General features: G+C 39.8%; 1 protein-coding gene across 2 annotated transcripts in view; it reads right to left on the bottom strand.

Annotated features, from left to right (window-relative positions):
- HOOK3 (hook microtubule tethering protein 3) overlaps positions 1-14,038 on the bottom strand; it is an 83,452-nt gene that overhangs the window by 49,395 nt on the left and 20,019 nt on the right. For both annotated transcript variants that reach the window (XM_023515557.1, XM_003793910.3), the window contains exons 3-5: positions 9,924-9,996; positions 7,299-7,349; positions 3,935-4,067 (exon numbers count right to left, since the gene is read on the bottom strand). In XM_023515557.1, the coding sequence (XP_023371325.1) occupies positions 3,935-4,067; positions 7,299-7,349; positions 9,924-9,996 (257 nt within the window). The remainder of the gene's footprint in view (positions 1-3,934; positions 4,068-7,298; positions 7,350-9,923; positions 9,997-14,038) is intronic.

Raw genomic sequence — 14,038 nt, 5'->3', positions numbered from 1 at the left:
CCAGGAGTTCAAGACCAGCTTGGGCAACATAACGAGACCTCGTCTCTACAAAAAATTAAAAAATTAGCCAGGTGTGGCGGCACATGTGTCCTACAGTCCTCACTGCTTAGGAGGCTGAGACAGGAGGGCTGCTCCAGCCCAGGCATTCAGGACTGCAGTGAGCTGTGATCACAACACTGCACTCCAGCCTGGATGACAGAGTGAGACCCTGTCTCAAGAAAAACATTATTATTAGTTTGTCCTCTACTACTAATCTTCTTTTTTTTTTTTCAAATATGCCACCATTCTATTTGGCCTAATTTGAGAAGTCAAGTAGCCAAGACAAATTTAAATTTACAGTAAGTCACTATTCCTGGCAGCTGCTCCTTTCCACCTAGGAAACTCACCTCTAAACAGAAAATCCTTTTCATCTGTATAGCACTTTATGGTTACAAAGCAAATATACACACATGACTACCAAGTTCCGAACCTTCATTCCGCAGACAAGGAGACAGGCTAAGTGTCCTGTGTAGGGTTAGCCAGGCAGCAAACGGCAGGGCCACTGTGGTGAGCTTCACCTTATAGCCCATGAATGTGCAGTGACAGCTAATACTCACCAAGCCAGAAACTCATTTATGTGATATCTTAGCTCTCCCCCATACTCTAAATGGCCTAAATCTGATCAGTGAGATGGTATAATTCTATTCAATAAGTTTTCATCATTTATATAATTTCAGGGGAAAACAATCGACATGTTTATATAGAACAGCTGGTCTGTGAGAACCTCAATAAACACTGTCCTCAAACTTCTTAAACAGGAGGCCAGTTCACTGACCCTCAGACCGTTGGAGGGCCGGACTGCAGGCCCCAGGACAAGTCAGCTGCTGAGCAGGACAGGCAGCGGCAGCAAAAACACCCAGCGGGCCAGATAAATGTCCTAGGCAGGCCGCATGTGGGCCATGGGCCGCAGTTTGAGGACGCCTGGTCTTGTCTATGGGAACATGGACACAGAGAGCATCCTTGTCTTTTCCTAGTCCTATTCTGCAATAAATAGAATTAGTCAACTTTTAACAGTTATACTAGGACCCCTTGCATTAAGGAGAATCCCAGAAGTTGATGAATTTCCTAAATAAATAAAAGTAAGAAGTCATTATTTGCTATCGATGAACTACAATTGAATAATTTTTCATCTACATTAAAATAAAAGCTTCTGCTTAGGCCTGGGGCGGCGGCTCACACCTGTAATACCAGCACTCTGGGAGGCCAAGGCTGGTGGATCACTTGAGCTCAAGAGCTTGAGACCAGCCTGAGCAATAGCAAGATCCCATCTCTACTAAAAATAGAAAAACTGAGGCAAGAAAATCATTTGAGACCAAGTACTTTAGGTTGCTGTGAACCGTGGCACTCTAGTCAGGAGGCCAGAATGAGACTCTGTCTCAAAAAAAAAAAAAAGCTTCTGCTTAGGGATTTGATGTCTACTTCAATCTTATATATACCAATCTTCCAATCTTTGACAGAAAACTTGTTAGACATTTTAGTAAAGTACAAAGATCACAAATATAGAAAGTTCTGTATTTTAATTCTTAAGCTAAACTGAATAAGCAAACTAAAATTTACTATAAGAACATGGCATGATAAAATATAAAATGAATGGGGTTTGCGAAAAAGAAATACATTGTTTAAAAAAGATGAGGAAAAAGAAATACATTGTTTGATGCGGAAAAAGAAATACATTGTTTAAAAAAGAAAACCACATTGACTGTTACTAAACTTATCAGTAGAACACCAAAAAGTACACACAGATTAACAGAAATCTGTTTTGCACGACCGGAGGTGGGGTGGTAGAAAACAAGTTAACCTTTAGGCTGAAAAAACAATCCATCTTCTTCAACGTAAATAACAGTAAAGTGCTATACCATCACTCCAATTATAGTTTTGTGGGTTTTTTTAATCTCTCAAAGGTAACCCAAGCCTTTCTCGTATTCAGTTTCTAATATTTAGAGTACTCTTAACCCATTATCTATCCTCCGTATCTTAATAACCTCCCTGATCCCAGCCCAGACTGCCCCACCTCAGTGCACCTGTAGACCTCCTGCCCTACCACGAGCACACAGCTAGGGGAGACCTCCACTCAGGTTCCACACGGGCAGGGAAGGTCTCTGTTTTGTCTAACACTATGTTCCTAGACCAAGTACTGTGAGTACTATATCAGTTCAATAAATACTTGTGAAATAAGTCGACTAGAGAAGAGGGAAAAATAAATTTATAGTAAAATTTATGTACTTTATGTATGATAAATTAAAGCAGTATATTTTAGAAAAAAAGATTTTTATGCAAATAAGAAGTTAAAAATAGAACCTAAAAGCTATTTAAGATTAGATAAGCGCTTTGGAAGAACTATTATAAAAGAGATATTAATTATATTACTATTACATATCAAAGCTAGTCTTTAAGTAACTTAAAAAAAGTAAAGTGTGCCAACCTGAACTTGGTTACATATTGAAGTACTGCATTACAGTCTAAGAAAATCTGTAACTAAGACTTAACACACTGAAGAGTAGCCTTCTCTAAGTCCACACTAGTAGTTTTACTCATTTATATTTCATATATCAATAGAATAAACATAAATGATTAGATAAATACCACCTATGATAATTAATGACAACTTAAAAATTATGGCTATCTGAAAGTTCACAAAAACACACAATAGAAAATAGAATGGAAGTTAATGTTTTAAAATAATATATATTAAAAAATTATTTCCACGTTTACTAGTACTAATGAACTTTTTTTGAACTATTACTATGTGAAAGACACTGTTACTTTACATTCATTATCTCATTAGTCTCCACAATAACCTTATGATGTAGGCAGTATACTAAATCTCCATTTCACTTAGAAACGAAAATATAGAGATCAGGTGACTGGCCCGATGTCCCTCCCATGGCAGTGACAGGTAGAATCATATTTTAACTTCACAAGTTGATGGGCATTGCAGCCCAAGCTCTTAATCCAAGTACAGAAATATTTCCTAAATTGATATTTTTACAAAATGAATTAATAAATTAACAAATATTTTAATAATAACGATATATGATATGATATACTGCTCTGGTTCAGATTTACAGGGACAGTGAGAGACTTTTCTAGCACTGAGATACACACAGGGAAATCATTAATTTATTTTAATAGTCTTTATCTTTGTTAAAATTAATCCCAAAAGTTCCCTGAACTTGAAGGTTATCTTGACAGAGTATGTTAATAGAAAATATCCTGTGATATTTCTAAAAGTTTTATAATTATAAATGAGTGAAGTGAACCAATCTTGATATATGTAATTCTTCTTTTCTTTAAAAGATAACAAAGGAATTATCTAAAATTTAATGTTCAAAGTAATTTCCAGAGGAAGAATATCTACCAGATTAGGGGTAGGAAACCGATTCCAAGTCTGTTTTATTAGAGACTTCATATAATGATACTTTCCTCCCTTTTCCCACAATAAAGACAAACTTGTTAATATTTCCAAATACAATGCCTTTACAAAAGTATAAGACGTTTGCCTATAGCAGATTTGTGCTGGGAAGGTAGATGTGAATACCTATGAAACAGCTGTACATCTCGGCCCATCTTTACCAAACGAATAGGTGGATCTTGAGCAGTTAACGTCTTCACATCACAGACCAGTAACTAAGATGCATCAGAAACATCCACTCAAAGATTTATGTGGTCTTGCACGAAGGAAAACAGTATCTCTACAATCAAGTTTACTTTTTAACTTGTAAATTTCATTTAAGTTTAAAAATAAATTACTAATAAAATCATAGAAAACTGCATTCTTTTAGAATGGCTTTAAAAAGATGATATTATTTGTGCTGGTGACTTATATATAAAATACACTATATATATCACTTTCCTTAACTGTGTTAAATGCATACACTAACGTCAAACAAATTACCTTGCTTCTGTTCACAGTTCACAGCACAGCCCAGAATGAGCTGAAGCATCCTCCCGAGCTCGGCTGCGTCAGAATGCTCCCCAATAAGGTTCACATCAGGAAGGGTGAAGTCATTAATTTGCTGTCCTAAAACCTGAATAGAAATAAAAAGATTATAACTGCATTTACATGTATATGACCAAATAAAATAGTTCACTGAAATTAGTTTATCACCAAAAACTCACTGCCGAGAACAGAGTGATCACGTCAGTCTCACCCCCCCAGGGCTCCTTCGGCCCCCCCTGCCTGAACTGTAACTGTCTGAGTCTCAGCAACGCAGTCCTTCACCTGGGGTGTGACACACCGAGCACTCTCGATTCTCCCCCCACTTCAAGAAAGACTGTCTGTACACACTCTCTGAACCACAGGGCATCAGAAGAGCTGACCTGAAATACAAATTCATGTCTCAACAGCGAGTCTCCTCAGCCACCTTCATTCCATTTGACCCCCAAATGCAGGCAGCAAAACACCTCTATCAGGAAGAAGCATGGAGGATTCTTTTATAGAGAAACTGAAGCCAAATGAAATGACTTACACACAGTCAAACAGGCAGGACTCTGGATGATACCCCAGCTGAGAAACCCAGGTTCCAACCACTTTTTACAGAGCTTTGCTTGGAAATATCAATAAATAACCAAGGACATTAAGACATTTGAGAAAAGTTCCCAACATGAAAACAGACAAAAACAAAGAAACCCAGAAGAATGAAAAAAATGGATGTAGGATATGAAAGAAAATAAAAATTTAAAAATCCTATTAATGCATACACAGGTTTCAAAACCATCAAGAAAAGCAAGAAAATGATGATTTAAAAATGTGAGACTGGGCCGGGTGCTGTGGCTCACACCTGTAATCCCAGCACTCTGGGAGGCCGAGGCAGATGAACTGCCTGAGCTCACAGGTTTGAGACTAGCCTGAGCAAGAGCAAGACTCTGCCTCTAAAAATAACCAGGCATTGTGGTGGGCACCTGTACTTCCAGCTACTCCAGAGGCTGAGGCAAGAGAATCGCTTAAGCCTAAGAGTTTGAGGTTGCTGTGAGCTTTGATGCCACAGCACTCTACCCGAGGCGAAATAGTAAGACTCTGTTCAAAAAAAAAAAAAAAAAAAGGATCAATCCAAGAGGTTCAATAGCTAAACAGGAGTTCTAGAAAGAGAACAGAGAAAATAAAAGAGAAAGAAATATATATGTATATGTACATATATAAAAAAGATAATTTCCTAAAACTAAAGTAGCAGGCATTCAGATTTTAATGGCTTGCTAAGTGTAAAGCACAATGAAACAAAACAAAAACCCCTCTTCATACCAAAGCACACCAGCATGAAGAAGGAGCTAAAAAGATCTTAGAAGCTTCCAGAAAATGAACAAGTTATCAACAGCGAACAGCAATCCAAATGAGAAATTTCAGCAGTAGCTCTGGAAGCCAGAGACAGTGAAGCAATGCTTTTAAAGTATGGAGGGAGGATTTCCAACCTGGAATTCCCTATCTAACTCAACCAAAGTACAAACGGAGAACTAAGATTAGTTTCAACTATGCAAGGTCTAAAAAAATTACCTATCATGTACTTTTGCGAAGATGTCACTGGAAAATGGGCTCTCCTACAAGCAGAAAGCCAGGAAAGAGAAATACAAAGGATTCAGCAAACAGACCAGGACAGGAGAAGGACAAAGGAATTCTCAGTATGAGGCTAAAAGGTAATGTCAGAACATGTATTTACTTACTATCCAGTTAGAGTGAATAACCTTACATTTTTACTTCAGAAATGGGGCAAGCCTAGATCCCCTGGGGATATTTTCACAATAAATGGTGTACGCATCAAGTTACCTTTCAAGTCTGAAAAACTATGGTTTCTATAATGTATAAAGAAGTGGAGATTCAAGACTGCAGACCTGCGTATATGTTATGTATACATTCATGGACATTTCGGAATCTCACAGCATATAGCTCATACTTTTTTTTTTTCTTTTGTGACAGTTTTACTATGTCACCCTCGGTATACTGCCATAGTGTCACAGCTCACAGCAACTCAAACTCTTGGGCTTAAGCGATTCTCTTGCCTCAGCCTCCCAAGTAGCTGGGACTACAGCCACAACACCCGCTATTTTGTTGTAATTGTCATTGTTGTTTGGCAGGCCTGGGCTGCTTTCAAACCTGCCAGCCCCAGTGTATGTGGCCAGAGCCCTAGCCACTGAGCCATAGGTGCTGAGCCTCCTATTTTTTATTTTGTTTGAGACAGAGTCTCACTCTGTCACGCTGGGTAGAGTGCCATGGTGTCATCATAGCTCACAGCTGCCTCAAACTCCTGGGCTCAAGCAATCCTCCTGCCTCAGCCTCCTCTTGAGTACCTGGCAACACAACCTTCCACCTCAAATCCTGCTAATTTTTCTATTTTCAGTAGAGCCAGGGTGTCACTCTTGCTCAGGCTGGTCTTGAACTCCTTGACCTCAAGCAATTTACCCACCTCAGCATCCCAGAGTGAAGGATTATAGGGTGTGAGCCATTTTATATTATTGAAGAATTTTTTTTTTTTTTAAGAGACAGAGTTTCACTGTCGCCCTCAATAGAGGGTTGTGGTGTCACAGCTCATAGCAACCTCCAGCTCTTGGGCTTAGGCGATCCTCTTGCCTCAGCTTCCCGAGTAGCTGGGTATTATTGAAGAATTTTTATAAATATGACTTTTGATGGCTGAATGGAATTTGTCCTATAAATGCTTTATAATTTTCTTGTTGCTGGACATTTGGGTTATTTTCAGTTTTTGCTTACTATGACATAATGATGACATGGATAGCTTAACAGTTCTAGAAGACAAATTTCTAGAAACAGAATTTCTATGTCAAAAGATGTATGCATTTATAAAGCTCTAAAATACATACACGAGTACCTTCATGTGGTTTACAGAGTGAGTAATAAGTAAATGCACACAGAGACATTTAATTACAAATTCTAGCAGGTGGTAGGAGCTGTGAGAAAATAAAGGCAGAGACGGCACCAAACCACGGAACAGGCTCACCAGACGCTATGGACACTCAACACAGAGACAGAGGCAGACACCAGATGCTGGGGACACTCAGCTCAGGCAGACAGTGGCAGACACCAGACGCCGGGGACACTCAGCTCAGGCAGACAGTGGCACACTCACAGACATCATGCACTCATGAATGTGATTAGGCTTTTAAAAGGACATAAGAAAAGTTCCAAAGGTTCTACACCATCATGAGAGGCTGAATTTCTTTTCCCTCTCTGAGCTTTTCTTTATCTTAAACCATTATAAAATTAAAGTATCCTGTAGTAATACCTCCAAGCAGAATGAGAAAAAAGTCCTTACCTCATGATTATAATCCAAGATTCCTTTTAAAATTTTCTTTAAATTGCTTATCTGTTTAAAGGGAGAAAAACAAGTGGGTAAAAGGCAAGCATGGCTCAAAACAGTTTAACACAGAAAATTTGTGAGCCAACTAATCATTCTAGTTAATCATAAAGTAATTATAAAAAAAAACAAATTTAATGACATATATCAATTATCATCAGCACATCAAAAAAGTACTACTAACAGCTGTTGAGCCAAAAGATTTGTAAAACAGATTACATTCCCAATTACCTAAAACCTTCAATGTCTGGAGAGTGACTAGCTAAAACGTCCCGCTGGTACAGAGGAAATATGCCGTCCTTAACAATGCAGACTCCAGTTAGGCTCATTTCCCTAGAAAAGTAGAACTGCCTCTACACCGAGTTTCACGCCTAAAGTTAGAGCATTAAACAAAAATTACAGTGAAAATAACCCTTGGAAATTCTCTTTAGAATAACTCGCAAAGTATGTCTCCAAATTCCTCCACTGTCCAAAACCCACTACTATTTCTTTAGTTAAGCACCAGAGTAACACTGGGCATTGCAAGGGACTTGTGCTGTAAGAAACACCTAGAACTGAGACGGGGGTGGGGGGGTGGGGGAGGGGGTGGGGCATCCCCTGCTGTCAATCACAGTCCTTTTCCTCTTCCTTTCTGACTAACTCACAGACTTATCTTTGTGTTCAGTTACACATGTTATATGATATGATTCTGTTCATCTAGGTGAGCTGGCCAGTCTGAGTAGCTGAAGATATCCTAGAACAGCAGATAGCTGCGCCTGAGGCTATCAAATAAAAGAGCCTGAATCACAGCAGTGCAACCAGTAGTTAAGTAAAGACATATTTATTTTTAAGGGGAAAATAAATGGAAAACTTAGCTTACTTCAAAAAACCTCATAAATATCTTATACTTCTGGAAATTTTGGAAGTATAGAAATTCTTATTTTATTGAATTTTATTTCCTCTATTCTAAGATGTTCATTTTTCCATATTTTTCATACAGGAGAACTTCCATGGCTGATCCCCTCTCTGCACGGACCACCTCGAGCTGACTAATTTTCATAGACCAACATGCACCATAGGTACAGTAGTTCTTCACATCCATGACCTCTGCATCTTCACTAGTTTGTTACAGTCCCTTGAGTGGTCAACTTACAGGTTCGACTGTATTTAAAATGAGAATGTCTTTAAAATCAATATGTTCATTCAATATGATAGTTTTTTGTTCTATCACAAAAAGTTAATCAATGGCATCATAAAACTGAAGGAGTGTAACAGAGAACTGGAAATTCAGATTGAACGCTAAGAACAGATCAACTTTTTCATCTTTTCCATGGTACTACCTGCCCTATTCACGACCCTGAAGATGATTTGTGGAGGGGAGAAGAGGGTGAGTGTTTGAGTGCACGGGAGGGGAGGGGACACACACTCCCACAGCTCAGGACAGCAAGCAAACACAAAATTATTAGCAGCACTACTGTAAACACTTATGGGTTATTTTAAACACATCTATTCTAGTCTATATCAAAAAGAAATAGTCCCAGGTATTTCCAACTGCCAGTCATGAAAATCAATTTACTGCAACAAATCATAGAGATGGAGATCAAATTAGTGGGTGCGAGGGATCAGAGGTGGGGAGGTGTGGCCACAGGGGCAGCCCAGGGAGCCACGTGGTAGAGGACAGTTCAGCATCTTCACTGTGGTGGTGATTACAGGATGCTACATGTGAGGCAGAGCTACCAGGAACTGCACACAAACCCCAGACAGTGACATAGCACTGGCGGAACTGGAATAAAATGTGGACTGTACCAACATGAGTTCCCCAGCTTCGATACTGTATCCCAGTTATGGAAGCAGTTACTGCTGCAAAAGGCAGTACAGGGTATGCAGAACCTCCCCATGCACTTGCTTGCAAGCACTGGCAATCTATAATTATTTCAAAATTTAAGTTAAAAATAATTTAGTAGGTTGCAACACATAGTTTCAAAAAGAAAGTAAAATGAAAACATCAGTGCCAAAAAAGGAAACACCCGTTCAGCTCTATATGCACATATATTTTAGGAGGGCAGCAGGCTCCAATGTAAACTGTATTTCTTAGTGTCAGAAGCTTGTGAAATGCTGGAACATAAAAGCAACTGGGAGGGAAGTGACAACGCTTCATTCTCTAAGGGCTCTGGACAGAGTTAATCGTGATCAATATTACCTCATTATTAATAATGACGTTAGCGACTAACGTAGGCCATGCACTGTTCCAAGGACTCGACTCAACATTAGCTTACTCCTCTATACCAGGCAGATCCTATTTCAACCTCCCTTTATGCCTGGAGAAGCTGAGGCACAGAAGGGTCACATCATTGCCCCAGAGACAGCGGATGGTGGAGCTATGACGTGAACAGAGGCATGCTGGCCCCAGAGTCCACAGATTGACACACTTTACTGATGTCATACCTTGTTAAGCAACTGCAAGTTATCTCTAATCTTCAATTTTAAAGTATTTCACTATAGCTAAAAGCTCACTGGAAACACATCAGTTTTTTAAAAAAATCAATAAATACCACACACACAAATATTTAAAGATTTAATACATGGAAAAATTTTTTAAAATACCTTTAGCCTCCAATTATCTCCTACTTCAGTTTTGATTCTGTTTAGCCAATTTTCATCAAAATATGCAGGATCTCTGCAAAATAAGGAAAGCTAGTATATTAAGATCATGACAATATCAAACTAATAAACAAAACTAAATCCCATCCCATATCATCACTTAACTGCAACATAAAAATGTGTTCGCCATATATCAGCCACTAAATAACTCAGTACATGGACCCAGATGCAATTACAGCAGACTTCTCTAAAATTAATTTGACTGTTAGTATAGTAGCCCATTTTTTAAAAATGTATCAAAAACAAACTAAAAGGCAAAAAATGGTAACATACAGCTAACACATTAAAAATCGAGTTATGGATGAATACACTAACCTGGAATCAACTTAGTTGTAGATACCACGTGAATATCTAAGGAGTCAAAATCAATGACATGATTTTCAAATAGACAAGTTAAAATGCAATTTTCAGTTAATATTTCAATGACCTCCATTACGTATTACCTCAAAGGTCACCAATAATGTCACTAAATTTCAATTTCTTCAAATAATATATACTGAGAACCTACTTTCTCAGATGTAGTACGAGGCTTTACACAAAGCTGGACATCATCTCTATTTGCAAAAGGTTTGCACTCCAAGACGACACTGGTGTGGATAAACACTGAGACACAGCTAGGACCTCAACATACTCATCATCATTTTTCTTAGGAAGACCCCCCCATGCCTAATAAACACTACGGCAAAAGAAAAAAACACAAAACTTTGCAAGCCCAGCAAGAGCCTCATTTCTGAAACCAATGCTCTATTCAGTCCTTGTCTAAGACCACAGAACACCTGTTTGTCCTGCTCCCGTAACTGTTAAGTCCAAAAGTCTTTCCATAACACAACTGTCTCTACTCACACACTCACACACATTCTCACATGAAGGGAACAACAACAACATTGACAGATGTAGAAACCAGCCACTTCACACTGACAAAGCCAGTCCCAGGGAAGTTTTATTATCCTGATGTTACAGTTAAGGAATATTAGATTCAGAAATTAAGTTAATAGGATAATTTCCCAAGTTAATAGGATAATTAAGTGGCAGTAAATCATTTTTGTTAAACAGATCAGTAGAATTTGATACATTAGTGGTTCTAGCAAACCAGCACTAAGATCCTGTGGCTGTCTCCTCTGTGTTCACAAGAGGTCACAAGCAGAAAAAGACCTCCACCTCCAACATTCCATGTTCATTAAGGGCAGGCACTCCTAGTACCTCACATCTGGGGCACAGCAGCATCTCAATAAATTTGAATAAACTGACAGCACTTATTTGCATAGCAAGAATTGTAGTCCACAAGTTTCCTAAACACAATACGACTTTTCCTGGTAGTCAACTTGACTCCACATGCTGGCATCTAGTCACAACTTCCATTTCTACAGGTAGTTTACAATCCCGAAAAAGTTTTCTAAGGCCCCCTTAATTAATGGTGTCAGGCTACAATCAAACATAAGGTAATTGTCTCAAAACTCGTAATAGCTGACAGTCTGCACAGACATGTGAAGGACAACTGAGGACCTCGCAGGGGACACTCTTCAGGAGGAAGAGGTTGTCTTTAGCTTCTTACAATGTCCTGACTCCTGCTAAGAAAAAAGGATACAAAATCATTTCCTTAAATTTTACCTGCACTTTATATCAGTCACAGCTTAAGCTAAAGGAAAAGTCCATTAATCTTAATCCTTAATATAATTCCAGAAATACACTGTCTTCTTGTAGTCAAATGCCTTCACAGAAATCAAATGGTAAATTTTATTTCTACTGCTAGAATTATTTATGCAAAGCAATTTTCTTAATGGGATGTAAATTAAGCGCAGTCCAAAACAAGTGCATCTTGGGTCCATTTCTTAACATGGCATTTTTATTAGCAAACTTTTAGTATTTTTTTATAGATATTTTAATTCTTAGGTATGACTGTTTCCTAATGATCTTTTAGTTACTTAAAATAGTCAACTTGGTCTTCTGCCATTAAATGTGTATTAGAGAGTCAACTATAATAATTAAATTTCACATCCATGACCATAAAAATACAGCAAATTATACTTAGCCTCTACTCAGTTGAAATAAATAACACAGGTACACAGGGATAGATTACAAACCAAGGCCAAGCACCTCCCTGCGCTGTAAATCACAAGTGTCTGTTTCTGAGGCGCCTGTGTCAGCGTGACCTTCACTGTATCTCCTCTGGGCTCATTTGTTCTTTTTCCCCTTTTTGTGCACTCAGAGGCACAACTTGCTACATTCGACCTTACTCTTTCATCCAGCATATGGTTGTGGTATAATAAAAAATATTTTCGGTCTTTGTACCTAGTTCCTGGCATTGATCTCCTAAAACCCTTGGAATTTCCTGAGTGATAGGAAAGTCTTTCATAATTTATAAAGAGTCTCTTCCGACCAGAGCAGAGTTTATGCTAACAAGGTGATACACTATGGGGCCCTGGGCTGCTATGGGAGGCGGGGATTTTCAGCCCCACGGGGAAAGGGAGAGGGACTCCAGACTGAGTTCAATCAGTGGCCCAGAATTTCAATCATGCCTATGTAACGAGACCCCATGTAAACACTGTGAGCAGCAGACTGGACCAGCTCCCAGGCTGTGAAGACGTCAGTGGGCTGGGAGGGTGACAAGCCCAGAGGGCAGGGAGCTCTGCACTGCCCCAGTTTCTTTCCCTGCCCTATGCACCTTTCCAGGGGCTGTTACTGAGCTGTGTCCTTCATCCTAATTACAGTGCTTTCCTGAGTTCTATGAGTCATTCGAAAAAATCCTCCAACTTGTGGGTGGGGGTCACAGGATGCCCTGAATTTAAGTTGGCTGGGCAGAGTGCACACTGAGGACTCCACCTCCAGCTCACTGCCCCGGAGGACTGAGGCCCTAACTTTCACTTGTGGGATCTGTGCCGCGATCTAAAATAAAGAGGTTGACGCACAAAATATAAAGAGCTTACAAGAACCAAAGTGAGGACACACCCAGAAGACTCAGATTAACCAAAGCGAGGACACTGCCTAGAAGACTCAGACCCAAACAATCTTGGATGTGAGTTCGGTATAGCCTTTGTTACAGCAAGTTTAAAAAATAAAAAATTTTTTTTAATTTTTACAGATGGGGTCTTGCCATATTGCCCAGGCTGGTCAACTCTTGGCCTCAACTAATCCTCCTGCCTTGGCCTCCAAAGTGCTGGGATTAAAGGCCTGAGCCACTGTGCAGGGCCCACACAGGTTATTAAAGGAGAGTGGGCTGATACAAAGTTGCTTGTCAGGAATTCTCATTGTTTCACATAAATAACTTTGATTAGTGACTGGCTGTACATTGTTAAGTTACAGGGTGTGGGATGTAGCCTTGTAGCAAGCAGTTTTAAGAGATGGGGGGTAGGACATGACTGCTAACTCATTTTACTCTTTCCCTGGACCTGATGATCTAAAAGGACTCATATTCCTCAGATAAAAGTTATGTTCTTTTCTCTGCTAACTCTGGGTAGCATCTGAATTGAGGAACTTTGCCCCTAACTTGTGGGGCCTCAGCTACCTCAGGCAGTGTCAGAATCGGGCCACAGGACGCCCACTGGTATCAGGGAACTGGTGATGAAAAGCAGGAGTGGTGAGTTCTTCCTGACAAGGCCAAAAGAAGATAAAGCTGCTTTCTTTTAATTTTAATGTTAAATTGCATAATCTAATTCATTTATGTGACAAATAGTTTCTGAACGTGTACTACATTGCAGGACAGGGGGATGGGGGATAAGGGAGTTGGCACTATCAAGCAGGCAACTACACTGAGAATCTGAGAAACGTCTGTGCAGATGGGCAGGTGGGGAAGAGGACTGTGATGTGATCCTCTCAGAGACAGAGGCAAGGGCATGTGGAGCCCTAACGCGGGAGCTGCCTGCCCTGCCTGAGAATAGAGGAGCCAGTGCAGGAGAGAGCACGAGGTGAGGGAGGCTGAGGGGACAGTGCAGGAGGGAGCACGAGGTGAGGGAGGCTGAGGGGACAGTGCAGGAGAGAGCACGAGGTGAGGTGGGCTGAGAGGACAGTGCAGGAGAGAGCATGAGGTGAGGGGGGCTGAGAGGACAGTGCAGGTGGGAGCA

The sequence above is a fragment of the Otolemur garnettii genome, unplaced genomic scaffold (genome assembly GCF_000181295.1).
Source record: "Otolemur garnettii isolate 467f Iridium unplaced genomic scaffold, OtoGar3 scaffold00074, whole genome shotgun sequence".
NCBI lineage: Eukaryota > Metazoa > Chordata > Mammalia > Primates > Galagidae > Otolemur > Otolemur garnettii.
Note: the sequence above shows the minus strand (reverse complement) of the source record. Positions and strands in the feature narration are given on the sequence as shown.